Raw genomic sequence first — 18,362 nt, 5'->3', positions numbered from 1 at the left:
CCTCCCCAACTTGCTTTTGGTCCGTGACAGAAAGCACAGTAGGACACCAGTTTTAGCTGAGGGGAGGGATGTGGCTCAGGAAGAAAATGACTTCTCTGCGTAAGACCTAGTATAATCCTAGCACTGAGACACCAGAACTAAGCAAGGGTGTGGTGGCTCACGGTTGTTCTAGGACTCTGGAAGCTTTGAGAAGGATTGAGAATTCGGAGCCACTCTGGGACACACAGCAACATCCAGGCCTGGTGGTGCAGACCTGTAAACCCAGCTTGTTACAAGGCTGAGGCAAATAGCCTAGTTTAAGGCTACAGAGTAGGTTCACTGCAAGTGTGAACAACTATCTCAAATAAAGTAAAAAGAGGCCAGGGACAGAGGTCAGTGGATAAACGAGCCTGCAGCAGACACCTGACAGTCTGAGTCAAAGCTACTGCTCACTGACATTTGGCTAGCTACAATTTTACACTGAATTTTATACGCACAAAAGTCAAAGTTTAGCACATGTCTGTGCTGCATTTAAAATAAATATTCCTAACTGAAATGAGCAGATCAAGGGCACAGCAAAGGGTTCCTTCTAGTAAGCAACACTATCAGTTCAGCACAACTCTGTTAGTGGTGACAACGAAGCCAGTATCTAGTAACACGCTCGCCCTCTGTGCAGGGACTCTGCCTTTCCTCCCAGTACTCTGGAGACGGAAACAGGTGGATCTCTGTGAATTTGAGACCAGCCTGGTCTACAGAGTGAGACCCTTTCTCAAAATAAATTTTAAAATGTCACCAAAAGAGAAATTACAGTGTTCAAGGGACAATAAGATCATTCACCTGGATCCTTGGGACACACTGCTGAAAGCAGAAAAAAAGAACCTCCTAAAAGTTGTTCTCTGACCTCCCTGCATGTCCAAACATAAACACAATAAATACACGAAAGAAAATTGTGTTGTTCAGATCCTGTAACCAAGCCTCTGTCTGGGAGGCTAAGTGGGGGAGGGCTGAGAATGAAGCCAGCCTGGAATACAAAGACTCTGTGTGAAAAACATTAGACGGAGAGAAAAGGAGGGGCAGGGAGAAGGAGAGAAGGGAGAAATGAAGCAGAAGTGGGGAGAGAGGAGAAAAGAGGGCTCTCCTGATTAGGCTCATCTGAAGTGCTGCAGCCACTTAAGTAAAAACCATAAACCTACATCTCTGGCTTTGGATCCTCGGTCTCCTGAGGATCCCTCCAAGAGAAACGACTTAATATTTGTTTCACTTTATTTCATTCTCTATGTACCTAGCTTCCTTTAAACCTCACATGAGCCAACAGTGAATACAATGAGCTGCTGTACAAACAAGGACAGTGAGTTGGAAGAAGGGTGCAATAGCTTGCCCAGGGCCAGTAACACACCCTCTAATGTGTCACCAAGTGTCACTAAGGTACCCTCAGCCTGAAACACCCCTACTATCTCTATTTCCTACCCAAATTCACCATGCTTACCTGTGGCACGACATCCTGCAGAAAAGTCACAACGCTTTCCATGTAGGACTGCTCCCTGGCAAAGGACAGACAAAAACTGTCAGAGAGAGAGATGCATAATCTACAAAGTCTAATAAATTCACTAACACAGTAAAATGACAGGGAAGATGAAGAGAGAATCTTATGTATTGGCTGGGAGGCAGAACCAAGTATAACTTCAACAGGAGAAAAAAAAAACCAAAACAAAACAGGCTAGCTCTCACCTTCTTAGCTGCTCACCCCTCGTCTCATTCATGAGTCTGTACACACCATTCTGTCGTGATTTCTACATAAAGCACCTCTTCCTAAAAGCTTGAACCCAGGGACTGTGGAGGACTCCCTGCAACAGACCTAACTAAGAAGGCAGGGCTGGATGATCACTCCCTAGCCAGGCAGAGTAAACTGTTACTGGGAACTCAGAATTTCCTGACCTCTCTTTAAATTGGCTATGAACCTTGTCCCTTACCTCTGTGTGGCAACGTGAATGCACTTTTCTATAGATGCAGACAAGTATCTGTCATCTTATAGCAGCTGAGGAGATGGCTTACTGTGCTTGGGCCTGTTCAATCCCCAGAACCCACATTTAAAAAAAAAAAAAAGTTGGCAAGGTGGTGCAGACATAAAATCCCAGACTGGAGAGGAGAGACAGGAGGGTCCCTGAAGCTCCCTCATCAGCCCCTGCAGCCCACCCAGCTAGTCCAGGATAGTATAACCATCTCAAAAAGAGAGCACTACAAAAGGGCAGGTAGTGTGACATGTGCTGTAACCCCAGCACTTGGAAAGCTGACACGGGAGGATCACGAGTTCCACACTAGCCTGGCCTATATAACTAAACCTTGTACCAAAAACCAAAACAATCAGAGATGGTAACATATGCTGTTAATCCCAGTCCTGGGGAGGCAGAAGTAGAGGCAGATCTCTGTGAATTCAAGGTAGCCTGGCCTATATAGTGAGCGCCAGGACCGCCAGGGTTATGGAGAGAGACCCTTTCTAAAAAAAAAAAAAAAAAAAAAAAAGCATAAAATTAAGTTGTTATAAAAGGGAGAAAAGGGAGATGGGGAAGCAGCTTGATGGTAGAGCTCTTCCTTCTCTTCCTTAGTATGTATGAAGCCCTAGGGTTAACGTCCAGCATGGAAGGAAGGGAGGGAAGGAAGGAAGGAGGGAGGGAGGAAGGAAGGATATAAATAAAAATAATAATGTTGGGCTGGAGAGATGGCTCAGTGGTTAAGAGCACTGACTGCTCTTCCAGAGGTCCTGAGTTCAAATCCCAGCAACCACATGGTGGCTCACAACCATCTGTAATGGGATCTGATGCCCTCTTCTGGTGTGTCTGAAGACAGCTACATGTATTCATAAATAAATCTCAAAGAAATAATTAAGTGTTAAGGACATTAAACGATAATGTTTTGTTTTCGTTTTTGCAGTCCTAAGGATGGAACCAGAGTCTTACACAGCTAGGAAAATGGCCTATCACAAAATGAAAGCCCCAGCTTTGAAGACACGTGAAATAGTAAGTATATGGATGTAAGTAAGGAGAGAAAAATGACTTCTTCAAAATACTAAATATTTCTGCAAGATGTGCGTAATGGCTTATGCCATCATCTCAGCACCTAGGGAGGCCATTAGTTTTGCAGGCCAATTTCAGCTACATAGTGAGATCTCGTTTCAAAGAACCAAATTAAAAGAAAAAAATGGGGCTGGAGAGATAACTCAAAGGTTAAGAGCTCTGGCTGTTCTTCCAGGACCCACCCAGCAGATCTTAGCCATCTGTAACTCCAGCTCTAAGGGATCCTACATCCTCATACAGACATACACACAGGCAAAACACCAATGCATGCGGAATAAAAATAGGTCATAAGTGTTTAAATGTCAGGCATGTGGGCTAGTTGTTAGAGTTTGGCTGGCTCACACCATGTCCTGGGTTCCACCCCCAGCACTGTGGAAAGCTGGCACGGCGGTGCACACTTGTTATGTCAGCACTCAGGTAGAAGGAGGGGATCAGAAGTTCAGGAAGGCCAACCTGAGCTGAGGCACTACCTCAGAAAAGAAAAAAATAAGAATTTTCCTTCAAAAATCAAAACAAAATGCCTTAGAGACCTAGTAGGTCAAGAAAAAACAAAATCGATCACTGAGCCACCTCTACCAGACTCATTCCTCATCACCTCCCTCCTGTCCTCAGTCACAGGCAGCTGCATTTCCTAAGACTCACCACCCTCTGCCCCATCAGGATCTTACACCGCCCTCCATCCTCCGCTCTGCTCCTTCTCTTCTAACACCCCTTCCTCCCACCCACGTTTCCAGCTTCTGTGTGGCTTCCTCAGGACACCCTTGTACATACATTCCCTTCCACCCTTTACCAAGGCTCAGACAGCACCCTGTCTAGTTCCCCAAGTAGACTACAGGCCCCCTTAAGGGAAGTAACCCATCTCTCACATTTACCTTTTACATCAGAACCTGTTAACCAGCACAAGTAAGAAGTTGGTGTTCAAGCATTATTTGTCAAAAGAACGCCAGATGCTGTACCCAAGATTATTTTTCCTAACCCTAAAAACATTTATGTGACAAAAATACTCACTCACTCTGGTGTAAACACCCCATGGTGGGGTTGCAGAGACTACTACATGAGAATACGAGACGCTGAAGACCCACTAACTGGACTCCATCCCAGCTCCCATCCTGGCTATTCCCGATGACAAGTTAATTCCTCTCTGCTTTGTGTCCCTCACCTATAAAAGAAGATAAAAATAGTAGCCTAACTCACAGCTAATAACATGTTTTAACTTGATGCCACAGCAAATATCACAAAGAGACTCAACTTGAGAAAATACAGAAGGGGAATGGCAGCACTGGGATAGCACTGTGTATATAGACATTCTAGTCTGCAAAGACTGTCCTTGTAATGGACTAAATTCCAAAGGAAACCATCTAAAATATTATTCCCTCCAGGCAATTTTTTGAGGCAGCATCTTGCTGCATAAGCCAGACTGGCCTAGAACTCTCTCTCTCTCTCTCTCTCTCTCTCTCTCTCTCTCTCTCTCTCTCTCTCTCTCTCTCTCGTCCAAGATGCCCTCAAATGCAGTATACAGCCTCCCAAGTACTAGGATTACAGGTCTGAGTCACTGTCCCTCACTTGCTAAGAGAATTTTAAAACACATAAGATGTGGCCTGCATTTGTGACCCCAGCACTATGAACGCAGAACACAGGTGAGTACTGTGAGTTTGCAGAATGTGGACTACACACTAAAACAGCTAAAAAATAAAGCCAGATGAGCATAATGGCCCACACCTTTAATCCCAGCATCCAGCAGGCAGAGGCCGGGTGGGTCACTGCCAGCATGGTCTACATGGGTCTAGGGCAGTCAGAGCTACATAGGGAGACCCTGTCTTGAAAAACACAAGATGAACAAATAATAAAAGTCAGACAGCGTAGCACATGCCTGTGATCCCAGCATCTGGGAGGCTAGGCCAGGAGTGCTAATGGTTCAAGGACAGCCTGGGCTCAAAAGTCAGTGTCAGCCAGGGCCACACAGAAAAATTCCTTCTCAAGAACTTTAAAACGGGGGCTGGGGAGATGGCTCAGCGGTTAAGAGCACTGACTGCTCTTCTAGAGGTCCTGAGTTCAATTCCCAGCAATCACATGATGGCTCCCAACCCTCTGTAATAGAATCTGATCTAAAAACAGCTACAGTGTACTCGTATAAATATAATAAATAAATCTTTAAATTTAAAAAAGAAATTAAAACGGTTGGGTATGGCAGTGCGTGTCTTTAATCGCAGCAATCGGAGGTAGAGGTTGGTGAACCTCTACCAGCTTGGTCAATATATAGTGTGTTCCGAACCAGCCGGGGCTACATAGAAAGAACCTGTCTCCAAAACAAAAAACAAAGCTGGGAATGGGGAATGGCAGCACAGGCTTGGAATCTCGGCTCTGAAAAATGGAGGCAGAACAGTTCTGCTATAGAACAGGTGTTAAAGCAAACTGTCTCAAAATCCAAGAAAAGGAAGTATGCCTATTCCTTATGTCTGTTCTATTGTCTTTGCCAAAAAAGCGCCAGAGTCCAAGCATCCAAAGTCTAGCCTTCAAAGATAAACTCAAAATGTTAAACCTTCTTTTAAAATTTTTACTGTTTTTTACTTGTTTATTTACTGGTGCATGGTGGGAGGGGCCATGTATATGGAGGTCAGAGGACAGAGTTGATCCCCTCCTATCATGTGGGTCCCAGGGATCCAAGTCAGGTCCTCAGGCTCATGGCAATCTCTCACCACGAGCTATCTCAACAACCCCCAAAATGTCACCTTCTTGTGACGCCTCACTACCACTAAAACACCCTCTCTAAATACACATGCTGGTTGGCTGGCATTTCTCTTTCGTACAGATTACAATAATTTCAAGTATATATTTCTTTAAACCATGATGGTTCATAAAGTCCAAAAAAGTATGGCTGTACTGTCATAGAATACATAAAATACAGAAATGCCCTCTTTGTAAGATTTATATTGAGACCGGGAGATCCTTTTACAACACAGTTAAGTAATCATATACGTAAGTACAAATGTATAAATATAACTCAACACACAACAAATATCTAACTTCCTGTTGTGTTGTAGGTGTCTGTGTCTGTCTGTGGTACTAGAGATGGAACCCAGGATTTGAACACTCAAACTCTGACTCATACTCCCAATTCCTATTTCCTTCTATTTCAGATACTGATCAAGGCCATCACAACTAACTGAATGATCCACTAACTCGTGGAACTGTAAGTTTTTAACTCCTTTAGACTTTACCTTTTTGGTGATGCTAGGAACCACACTCAGTGCCTTCCACAAGTTAGGCAAGTGCTCTAGCACTGAGATGCACCCCAAGTCCTCACAGTCACCCCCATGTATAGATGTAGGTCGAATACATCAGCTTAACCCTCCAATTGTTTATTTGCCCTTGACAGTGACATTCATTTCACCTGCATAGCCAAAAAGTAAAAAATGTTTATAGAAGCAAGCACTATCCAATGGATGTTCTGGAAGTTTTGGAGGAGGAGCTGTTTGTTTTCAGACACGGTTTCTCTGTGTAGCTCTGGCTGTCCTGGGACTTGTTCTGTAGACCAAGCGGGCCTCAAACTCGGAGATCTTCCTGCTTCTGCCTCCCAATTGCTGGGATTAAAGGCCTGAACTACCACCACCACCCAGCTCAAACAGATATTCTGAGTGGGAACTGTTTTCTAGAAAACTGTTTTCTTCCGCTTACGTGACGGCCTGAGGGCGGACCACAACTCCACCAGTGCAGCGACTGGGTCTTCTAGGAGAATCTGTAGCCATGGTTTCATTCATAAGACCTGTTTCCAGAATAGAAGAAAAAAAACCCACCATTAGTGTCAGGAAAGAGCGTTTCATGCGTATTCACTAAATATCCCTTTCCCAAACCATGGATTTTCCCAGAAACTCACTATTTAGCTCCAGCTGGCCTAGAACTCCTAGAGACCTGAGTGCCAGACTGATAAGATTATAGGTGTGTACCGCTACACCCAGGAAATTTCTTTTCTTTTAAGATAGGGTCTTACCCTGTAATTGAGGCTGGCCTTGAACTGCCTAACATCTGAAAGTGAGAACAGTTCACTCTTTTGCTGAATCTTTCTTCCTATAATTTAAAACTAGAAAAATAAGAGGAGGATTAAACGGGAACTAGGTAACACAGGGTCACTTAGAAAAACAAATATGAAGCTCACTGTGACATAACATACCAGCAACATACCCAGGAGGGTAAAGCAAGGGAACTGCCATGAGTTCAAGGGCAATGTGAGCCTGAGACTCTTAGTATTACCTTAAAAAATAGGCTGGGGATTTAGCTCAGTGGTAGAGCGCTTACCTAGGAAGCACAAGGCCCTGGGTTCGGTCCCCAGCTCCGAAAAAAAGAACCAAAAAAAAAATGATGATGATGATGATAGGAGGAGGAAGAGAAGGAGGAAGAGGAGGAGGAGGAAGAGGAGGAGGAGGAGGAGGAGGAGGAGGAAGAGGAGGAGGAGGAAGAGGAGGAGGAGGAGGAGGAGGAGGAGGAAGAGGAAGAGGAGGAGGAGGAAGAGGAAGAAGAAGAAGAAGAAGAAGCAGCAGAAGCAGAAGCAGCAGCAGCAGCAGCTGCTAGCCACAGGTGGTGATGCATATGAACACCTGAGAGGAGTCAGGAGGATCAGGCACTCAAAGCCAACCTTAAGGGCGCAGCCACCAATGTAAAGGCCAGATGGCCCATGTGAGCCTAAAAACAAACAACGATACCACTCTGCCTTCAGATAAATCTGCTAATGACAATTAGTAAAACTGTGTGGCTGCATTTAAATAATATTTTACCTCCAGCTACTGTAACGTAATCACCAGCGTGTAAACAAATACAGAATATAAACTCATAAGATATAAGGAGTCCCTGGCTTTTTCCATGGTCCAAGTAAGTCCTGGTCCTTGATTATCTAATGAGCTTCTGAATCACAGAGGAGGTTTGGAGAATACAGAGTCTACTCGATTAAGGTTAAAGAGGGACTGACAACAGGACCAAGGATTTCTTACAAGGTTCAGGAAAGCCCCATAGCCTAAAAGCAGCACTTTTAAGAAGGGTTCACAGTGCCACCTCACATGAAAACTCCCAAACTGATGATCCCCACATTCCTACACAACCCAAACACCACTGTCCCAACTAGTCCAACTACCCCATTCTTAGACAGTACCTTCCACCAGACCCCCTCAGTGCTCTAATCTTCATTCCACCCTCTATTACCCAAACCAGTCTCCCCACCTCTGTCCTTTAAAGGCCTTGTCACCTGAGAACAGCTCCTCGAAAGCCCCTCGGGCCCCACTCTCCCCCAAAGTCATGAGAACAACACTCCACACTTCACCTCCAAAGCCCTACCACCACTGCCCCCGGCCGCCCTCTGGCCTCTTGCCCAGCTCTCCTCCAGTTTCAGCACCTTTCCCTGTCAATTGGGGCTGGTCAAGCCCTGTTCCCTTATGCTGCTTGTCCCTCTCCTTCTCCAAACCTCCCCCAAGCCAAAGACCCGCCAGCCCTCTCACCGGCCGCTCCGCCGGTAAACGCTGTTCTCCAGCTCCAGGCTCACTGTTTGGAGTCTCCCTCGTGATTGACGGCTACCACTTCCTACCACGCCTCGGCGGAACCACCACGTCAGCCAATCCCAGGAGCAAACTGGCCCCGGCGCGGCACCGCCCTTGGAGGTCAGCTTCGCCAACCAGCATGTAGAAAAGAGGCGGACCCGCCTTCAGAATCCATCCAATCCGCTGGGGCTGGAGGGAAAACACAACAGTATGGAAGTTCGGGTGAAGCGGTGGGTCAGGTTCGGTTGTGAATACAGGCAGTAGGGAAGAAAAGGCAGGCGTGTCTACGGGCCTGGAAGAAGCACCCTGGTGGATTTTCTGTTTTAAGAGAACTCAACATGCACCAAACATCTGCGGACCTCAGCCAGGACTCTCCAGCGAGGAGCCCGAAGCCAGGCACACTGGTGTGTTTACATCGAATTCTCGCGACAGCTGATTCGAAGCTAAAAGCACGTGGATGTGGCAGCTGCCAATCACTTTTACCAGACCACTCAGACTGCCCAAGCCCGCCCTCCGTCCCGCCCACGACATTGTGTTTACCTTCCGGGAGTCTAGGTTGGCAGTCCGTGTTCAGTCCTGCTGCCAAGTTTATCTAAATAAGGGGCCTGTAAGAAATCTTGTTGGGGTCCTTAATGGTTACTGTTGTAGGAATGGATGTTCATGAACATCTGGAAATAGAGAGGCCTTGTTGGGCAATACAGGGATCCATAATTCTAAGAAGACTCTGAGGCTTTGCACGATGGCATGGGGAAGATTTTAAGGGGCCCTGGAGTCTGTCTCCTCTAGTCATAGACTAGAGCTCTTGCTCGAGAAACCTACACGCACACTCGCAGCTTTACCTTATCTTTCCCCTGAGCATCTATTAACCCTGTGCCTAAATCTCTTTTTATGGTATTCCGGTAGGCCAACACTGGTCTATATAGCAAGTTCTAAGACAGCCCAGTGCCAGCAAGTTTGAGAACATTAATCCTCCCTAAAGAAATCTTTATAATAAAGTATGATCTTAAAAATCATAAATGGGCCTAGAATTTAGACATGATGTTCCTGCCTAGATGTGAAATAGGCAGCTAGGTATGACCAACAAGGAATAAGTAAAAGGACATTTGCCTATCATACAGGTTAGTGTCAAGAATTGGGACAGGAGGTCATGGCCAAGGCCAAAAAAGTCATTTCTATGGCCATATATGTCTTAGTTAGGGTTACAATTTCTGTGATGAAACATCAAGACCAAAAGCAACTCCGAAGTCGACTGAGGGAAGCCAAGGCAGAAACTCAAACCAAGCAGAAACCTTGAGGCAGGAGCTGGTATAGAGGCCTTGAAAAAAGACTGTGTACTACTCATGGCTTGCTCAGCCTGCTCTTTTGTAGACCCCAGGAGCACCAGTCCAGAAATGGCACCACCCACAGTGAGCTAGGTCCTCATCCCCTTCAATCACTAATTAAAATGCCCAACAGGATTGCCTAATATCTAGATCTTATCTTGTGGAAGCATTTTCTCAACTCAGGTTCCATATCTCAAATGACCACATCATTCCCCTAAATGACAAGGGACTTTTTTTCCTTATTGAGCTCTTCAGAGCTTAGATAAAAAAGACGAGGGAATGGATGAGAATGTTTATGAATGAGAATATTACTTCTGTCTCCAACATGCGGTGTGGATGTGGATCCAAAGGAGGCATACAGCCCAGTGGCTATGAGCATCCCCCTGATTTAAATGTCTTAGTTGACCACAATAGTAGCAGGAAAGGATTTTTTTCCCTTTTCTGTTCTCTCAGACTCAGCAAATTGTCTCTGGATGGGGTTCTAGGGTTTCCTGAGAGAGAGGCAGAAAGGGGTAGTCATTGTAGCTGTGTGGTGAAATGGAACTGCTTGTCCTCTAGTTTAACCCTCTGGGATCTCAAAACCTCCTCTCAGTGTCTATGAGGTGGTTCAGCAGGTAAAGGTCCTTGCTGCCAAGCCTAACCACATGAGTTCAATCCCCAGGACTTACATGGAAAAAGAAAAGTTGTCCTCTGACCCCACTCCCAAACATGTAACATAGCACCCCACCCCACACCCACAAATACATGGTGATTTAAAAAAATTAAAGGCCTCCTCTTTGTTGTTACCAGTAGTAGTAGTATATACTATAGTAGTAGTATATACTACTGCTCTATAAGGTCTTAGTATATACATAAGTATATATAAAGGAAATAGGTAATCATGTGCTTGCAGCAGACATGAAGTAAGGGACATGAACCTAGGTGGTACCAGGGTTCCCAATACCCACCCTGCAAAGGAAACTTTTTAACAAATGAAGGTTGTGTCATTTTTAGTTATTCCCAGGTCTGTTATTCCAAAGTTCTTCAGGGGAATGTGATTATGTGTGTGGGTGGACAGGGAGAGTGCTGAGGAAAGATCAATACCCTGAGCTGGAAACAGAGTTACAGGCTAGAGAAGGCTAAGTGGTGGAGAGGCTAGGTGTTGAACCGTGGGCTATGCAGGTTGGAAGCCAGCCTGGGCTACATGAGACTCAATCTGATTAAACAAAGGTCATAGCTTAATATTGGTGGCTCACACGTGTAAGCCCAGCACATAGGAGGCCTGAGTGAATCTGATGTCACCGTCAGATCCTCAGTGAATTTAAAGCCAGCTTGTGCTATCTGGTGAGACACTAGCTCAAAAAATAAGAGAAAGGGGAAAGGAGAACGAGAAGAGACACTCCCGACCCATTTGATTTGGTATTTGCTTTCAACACCAGTTTGAGGTAACGTTGATAAACAGTAGATTCATCCCCATTCACGTTGTCCTGTGATAGACAGCACATGACATTGGTTGGTCCCAGTTAGCCCGGTGACCTCACTAAAGGTATGAGGATGAACTTGAACTCCTGACCTTAATCTCACTCCTCAAGATTCCTAGACTATAGGTAAGCATTACACCACATCTAGATACTCCCTTCATAACCATGACTATGGTGTTCATTTTCAGTGGAAAAAAATTGTTCTGATTGTTACTAAGCATTATTTTAATAAATTACTCGCTGAGCACATGTAAGATTTATTACTATTATATTACCTTTCAAATGACTACAAATCAAAACCCTAAAGTTCCCACCTGTTGAGGTAGTGCATGCCTATAACCTAGCACTCCAGAGGCTGAAGCAGGTTGGTAGCAAGTCCAAGGTGAGTCTGGCCTACATACTAAGTCTGTCTCAAAGAACAAAATAAGAAAATGAATTAAAGGCAGGTGAAAATTTTAAAACAAAAACATATCAAAGAAAAGTGAAAGGAAATTAAAACGTAAGAATGTGGTGTTAGTTCGCAAGGTCAGAGGTCCTGCACCTCACCTGGGCAGCACAGTGAAGCTAGCCCTGATAACGGTGAGCCAGCCTTCTCATGAGGGCGTAAGAACGTGTAGATCTATGTAGGGCCTCCTACATAGATCACTCTGGTGGTATAGATAAGAGAAATCCCACACACCAATCACCTCAGCTACTACCCAGACCCAGATCCAGAGCTCTGAATTGGCCCACCCCAAAATCCCAACAATCTGCAAACATTTGGGACATGTAAAAGGGCCAGTCCTGCTGATCCAAAGCTGCAGGATATCCATGGCACAGACACGGGGCAACAACAGGATAACCAGGAGGCCCAATGAGAATCCAATATTGATGGTGTCACAGAAGCCAGAGATTTCAAACCAGACCAATGACTCGTTGCAATGAACATTTGCAAGTGAAGATGTGGACAGAGCGGTATACTGTGGGACACACTGAGACGCACTATAGCTTCCATGATGAGATGGTTTCTGTTTTGGGGGGGTTGGTTTTTTTATTTGTGGGGGAAGTTGCAAGTTAGAAGAGTGAACATGAGGGGGCTGGGAGATGAGCCAGACTGGGCCGCGAGATGTGCAACTCATAATCAAGAAGATGTTTGTAAAAGGGGGGGGGGGGTGCGCTAGGAAAAGTTAATAGCTGAAAGATACCTAAATTTGGTAAAAAATACAAACCTACAGACCCAAGGTCAAACAATCAAAAGAATTTAACTCAGGAACCATTCAGGACCTGGTAGTGGCAGAAATGAGGAGATAACAGCTGAAAGACAGACCTAAAATTGCAGGGTATGTTTTTTGAAGACATGTCAATGAAACCAACTAATTTATACAATTAGCATATTTAGTAATTACCAAGAGACCTATAATCCCCTTTATAAGAGGATCCCGAAAGCCATCCTAGTGGGTCCACCTAGGTTTCAGTATTTCAATAGTGCCATCCAGAGAGACAGAATTCAAAAGTAGTAGGCAACATAGCATATCCAAGCCAGTGTTTGTTTTTCTAGTGTTACGGATCAAATGCAAGGTCTTATGGCTAGACATAGCTCAGAAGTTAAGAACACTGGCTGGTATTCCTGAGGTACTTTTTTTTTTTTTCCTTTTCTTTTTTTCAGAACTTGGGACCGAACCCAGGGCCTTGCGCTTGCTAGGCAAGCGCTCTACCACTGAGCTAAATCCCCAACCCCCCCCCTTTTTTTTTATTTCCAGCACCTACTTACTGGTCCACAACTTGCCTTTAAGTCCAGTTCACGAGATCTGACACCCTCTTAGGCCCCCACAGGCACTAAGCATATACGTGCTGCACATACTGCCATGCAGGCAAACTAATCGTACACATACTAATGAAGTTCTCTTCCCCCACCCCACTCCACCAGAGCTGAGGACCAAACCCAGGGCCATAAGTACTTTACCCCCAAGCTAAATCCCCAACCCCTAATAATTTTTTTTAAATGCAGGGCTTTGCACCTGTTAAGCAAACAATCACGTAAACCCTCACACTAAACCCCGAGTCCTTTTATCTCTCCTGCTCCTCATTTGTCTCCCTGGTTTTGTTTTATACACTACTATTTTCAGACTCGGTCTCATGATTCTCAGGTTGACCTAAAACTTTGTAACAAGGATGACTTTGAATCTCTGATCCTCCTGCCTCTAGTTTTTGCAGTGCTGGGATCTAGCCTAGGGCTTCCTGTGTGTGAAGCAAGCACTCACCCAACTCAAGCACATCCAAAGCCCTCAATGAGGTTTCTTGTTCCAAATTAAGGGCTTAAGATAAGATGTTCCTTTTTTTTTTTTTTTTTTGGTTCTTTTTTTTTTTTTTCGGAGCTGGGGACCGAACCCAGGGCCTTGCACTTCCTAGGCAAGTGCTCTACCACTGAGCTAAATCCCCAACCCCCCAAGATGTTCCTTAAGAAGCACAGTTGTACACATACCACATTTATAGAATCTTAGAGCTTCAGTACTTCCCTTGAGCTTTTATTCTATTACCAAAGGAGACACAGCTTTACTGAACACTTAGAACCTGTAAGTGAAGCATGTTGTTAGACATTTTAGTTCATGTCTGTGTTCTGTATTAATAAAAAATGAGTACTGTATGTATTTCAAGTCAAGAAAGCACAGGTATATCTCATATCTGACTGTTGGTACCTACTGTGAAGAGTCACCAACAAAACGCCAGCAACGTAAGGGCAATAGTTCACTGATTTATTGGATAGACATATTCATATAACCAATGAAAGCCTGTATGATATAAAATAATTTAGGAAATGTTGGGTATTAGCAGCACCATCTGTTATTGAAATAGCAAGAAAAACTTCACGTATTTTAAGCAAACACTAGAAGAGAGTAACTATATGGCCTAATGCCACTGGTCTGGGACAGATAGTGGTGTGTTAGGCAAACACACCGCCATCTGTGCCAGAGATTTCAGTAAGCACACCAGATGTACTGTTCTAGAAGAATGCTACTGAAGTTACAAGATACTGCATAGTGTAAGTGGGACAAGGAGACTAAAATCAGCTACATTAGCACAGCTCAGTATTTTTCCTATGAAAGGTTTACTTCTGAATTATGAAATGTGAAATAAAATGTAATTTTAAAAAGACACTGATGGTCCCTAGGAAACATTAAGTGGAGCACAGAGCACTATGAAAATACTTCACTTTTCCAGTTTGCTTAGTAATTTTCTTTAAAAAGTCACGTGTTCTTCACAAGGGGTGTATACAAGTGTGTAATAAGCATTTTAAAAACTTTAAAGACATTTTTAAAATCGTAAAGATTCTTCTGACCTTTCTTCAACATTAGCCCTGTTGTCACAATTACTGTGTGTCAGAATAAGAGACTAAATTTGTGTGAAGGATACAAATGTACACACATTTTACAGCAACTTATTCCCTACATCTACAAATTTCACATTTATAATACAGGCAAGTACAAGGCCAGAATAAAACTGTTAAATTCCAAAAAGTCAAACTGTATACTCTTTATTTTGTCCCCTTAAAAAAAGTTCAACTTCGGCACCAAATGTAAAAAGCCCTCAAGTCATAGGAAGGGAGATCCCCACTTCCCAGGCCCACCTCAGCACACACACACTGTTTTCCGGTGCTGATGTAAAAGAGGATTCCCCATCTTCTTCTGGCCCCGGAGTCTGCGCCTCATGGTCAGTGTGACAGAGTGCCTGCGCTGGGATGCTGTGGGGAGACTCGAAGCTTGGGCCCCGCTATTTCGACTTAAGCCATTTCGTCGATGCTTCTTCATAAGGGGACCAGAGTTGGATTCTTCTAATGTCCTTTTAAAATTGGCTGGAGGGGTTCTTTCAACTTCTTGAGCTTTCATTTGACCTGGAGTTGACATCTTTAAATTTTTTTGGTCCATGATAGTATTTGTTGAATTGGTTGGCATGAGGCCAACTGACAGAGTATTATTCAAAGAATCATGAATCCTTAAAGTCAGGGCTTTGGGGCAATTTTCTTCAAGTGTCTCTGAGTCTTTTGAGGTCATGACTACAGTCTGGATACTTCCTCGAGCTATCTCAGCTGGGACCTCTAAAAACTTCTCTGAGAAGGCATTACTGCGAACAAGGGCAGGTATATGGTCCTTAGAGTTCAGCCTTGGCCATGGATCTTCTTCCAGTGACTGGGGGGAAAAAAAGGAAAAATAAATATTTATCCTATGCTCGATAAACTGATACAGACAGTAAGTTCTTAAGACATTATTAAGAGGGGTTGGGGATTTGGCTCAGTGGTAGAGCGCTTGCCTAGCAAGCGCAAGGCCCTGGGTTCGGTCCCCAGCTCCGGGAAAAAAAAAAAAAAAAGGAAAAAAAAAGACATTATTAAGATAGTAAAACCAGCTGGACAGTGGTAACACACACCTTTAGTTCCAGCACTCAGAAGACAGGCAGGTGGATCTCTGTGAGTTCGAGGCCAGACTGGTGTACAAAGCAAGTTCTACACAGCCAGGGCTACACAGAGAAAACTTATCTCAAAAACAAACAGATGGCAAAAGCAAGGCATGCACTCACTTTCCTTCATCGTAAATTCACTGCACTAAGTTGAGGGTTACAAAGAAAGGAGTCAGTACAAAGGAACCCAGAAGGAACCCATCTCATCACAAGAGATAGCATCATGTACCTAAGGGGAGAAAACCATGTGCTCACAGGTCTTCCTGAATTACAGCTGGGACCAAGTAAAATACTTGAAGGCTTCAAAGCAGACCCCTTAAAACAGCCACAAGCACACACTCTACCAAGACATGCACTCTGTGCCCAGATGCAGAAAAGGGCTAAATTACTGCTTTTGATATTTTAATTTCTTTACCCAAACTCTATATTTTACTTTGTTTGTTTGTTTGTTTGTTTGTTTGATGAGACAGAATTTTTCACTGAAGCCCTGGCTGCCCCAAATCCTGCTATATCAGGCTGGTTTCAAACTCTTAAGATCTGCCTGCTTCTGTCTCCTAAGTGCTGAAATTAAAGTTATATAAAACCACTGCCAGCAGAAACTCTGTATTTGAATTTTATGTACAGTAATATACTACTGATGAACTAGCTCTAATTATTTTACATAAAATCCTTGCTTTTTGACACAAGCCCATGACAAACTTAAGCTGACATCCCAACTTTCTGGTTAATCAAATAATGCTTGTTTTCAATTTTAATTATGTGGCATAATGATGACACAATTGGGATGAAAAGGACCAAATTTCTATTGACTGCATTAAGACCTAGAGGCTTATATTACTGTCCTGCCATGGCATGTATGTGTGAAAATATGGACACACAAAATAAATGCAATTTAAAATTTTTGTTAACTTCTCAAAAGCTTGTGTGTATATGAGCATGCACAAACAGTATGCATATGTAGAGGTCAGGAGGCAAGTTACATGTGATCTCTCCTCACACCCTGAAGACCCCAGCATTGAACTTAGGCAGCAAGCACTGTCTTGATGCCTCTCAATGGCCTTTTCAGAAAAAAAATTGGGACAGTGTGTCATGTAACCCAGACTGGCTTTGGACTTGCTTTATAACTAGCGATGACCGCAGATTCCTGATTCTCCTGCCTCTACTTTACAGTGCTGATTGCAGAGACCCACTCATCTTATATACTCAATCAAGCCTGGGCCTCATGCTTGCTGGGCGAGCTATCAGCTGAACCCTACATCCCCAGCCCTATAAATGGCTTCTTGACAAAAACTAGTTAAAACTAGCGATCTTAAAACTATAAGTGAAAATTTTCCAGGGTGTTCTAAAAAATCTGTGACTATTATCCATCTAGGAACTATGAAGTACAATATTAAAAGCAATCATACCATAATGGAAAAATAGATAGTAATTTCCCATCCCGTGAACATTAGACACCAGATGTCAACTGAAAAGACAGGTCATGAAGGGACCTCAGTGAGCATAGTAATAGAACCCCCTCTTTTTCTGAGACAGAGTCTCACTATGTAGCCTTACAATCATTTCCAACTCTCCGTATTGCCCTTGAATTTGAGAGTCCCACCTCAGCTTCCCAAGTACTAGGATTACGTGTGCACGACACGATGCCAAAAGTGTGTGTGTGTGTGTACATTCATGTGTGTGAGTGCAGGTGCTTGTATGCCACGGCTCAGGTGTCATTTTGCTTTTGTTTTCTGTTGTGTATGTCAGCTAAGCTGCCCATGAGGGTCCATGAATTCCCCTTTCTCTACATTCCATCTCCCCACAGGGTGCTAGGATTACAAATGTTCCTGCTGTATGTCCAGCTCTCACATTGATTCTGGGTATTAGGACACAAGTGATTCTGCTTGCACATCACCCATTTTACCCACCCAGACATATCTGTAGCCCTTCCTTTTCCTTCCTAAGAGAAGGTCTTGATGATATTACCCATAGTTCTCCAAGAGTCCCAGTGCTAAGAAACGTTTGTTGTCCGCAATAGTATCTCACCCTGTAGTCCAGGCTGCTCTCAGACTTGCAGAAATCCTCCTGTCTAAGCCTCCTAGATTTTCAGATTACAGCAGGAATCACTCTGTGCCTAGATCCTAACCCTAAGGGACCCTTCTCTATTTGCCTAAAGAGCAACTCCATTCTTTGTTTATTTGATGTTAGTGTAAGTACTATGGGCTATTGAGATGGTTCAGTATGTAAGATAAAGATGCGTCCAACAGGAGTCTGGCAAACTGAGTTCAATCCCCAGGACCCACATAAAATCAAGAGGAGAAAACAGCATAAAGTCATCCTCTGACCTCCTCATGAACGCTGTGGCACACACACCCACACTCCCATAGCGATGAATTCAAAAGGAAGCTGGGTGTGGTGTTCCAAGTTTAATCACAGCATCTGGAGGCAGAGGCAGGCAGAACTCTGTGATTTCAAGGCCAGGGGTTGGGGAGACTGGACTACACAGTGAGTTTCAGGACAGCAAGAGCTGTCTCAAACTACAAAGCAAGCCTGGGATCACAGCAATTCAGGTGTCTAAGGCAAGAGGACCGTAAGTTCAAG

General features: G+C 44.1%; 3 protein-coding genes across 17 annotated transcripts in view; 1 reads left to right on the top strand and 2 right to left on the bottom strand.

The window, feature by feature from the left end:
- Nucleotides 1–9,012, bottom strand: part of Bcas3 (BCAS3, microtubule associated cell migration factor) — a 459,409-nt gene extending 450,397 nt beyond the window's left edge. For 2 of the 15 annotated variants that reach the window (XR_010055214.1, XM_063269534.1), the window contains exons 1-3: nucleotides 8,534–8,954; nucleotides 6,726–6,813; nucleotides 1,466–1,520 (exon numbers count right to left, since the gene is read on the bottom strand). Coding sequence is in view for 13 of the 15 variants with exons in the window: in XM_063269534.1 (XP_063125604.1) it covers nucleotides 1,466–1,520; nucleotides 6,726–6,808 (138 nt within the window). In the remaining 2 variants the exon portion in view is untranslated. Of the gene's footprint in view, nucleotides 1–1,465; nucleotides 1,521–6,725; nucleotides 6,814–7,038; nucleotides 7,177–8,533 lie in introns of those variants that run through there. The other 13 variants (XM_039086497.2, XM_063269537.1, XM_039086498.2 and 10 more) reach the window with 11 other exon arrangements.
- LOC134480843 (large ribosomal subunit protein eL21-like) overlaps nucleotides 1–18,362 on the top strand; it is a 1,068,210-nt gene that overhangs the window by 956,283 nt on the left and 93,565 nt on the right. The window lies entirely within an intron of this gene.
- Ppm1d (protein phosphatase, Mg2+/Mn2+ dependent, 1D) overlaps nucleotides 14,066–18,362 on the bottom strand; it is a 36,005-nt gene continuing 31,708 nt past the window's right edge. Inside the window, exon 6 of the mRNA NM_001105825.2 lies at nucleotides 14,066–15,517. Within this exon, the coding sequence (NP_001099295.2) occupies nucleotides 14,960–15,517 (558 nt within the window). The 3' untranslated portion in view covers nucleotides 14,066–14,959. The remainder of the gene's footprint in view (nucleotides 15,518–18,362) is intronic.

The sequence above is a fragment of the Rattus norvegicus genome, chromosome 10, assembly GCF_036323735.1.
Source record: "Rattus norvegicus strain BN/NHsdMcwi chromosome 10, GRCr8, whole genome shotgun sequence".
NCBI lineage: Eukaryota > Metazoa > Chordata > Mammalia > Rodentia > Muridae > Rattus > Rattus norvegicus.
Note: the sequence above shows the minus strand (reverse complement) of the source record. Positions and strands in the feature narration are given on the sequence as shown.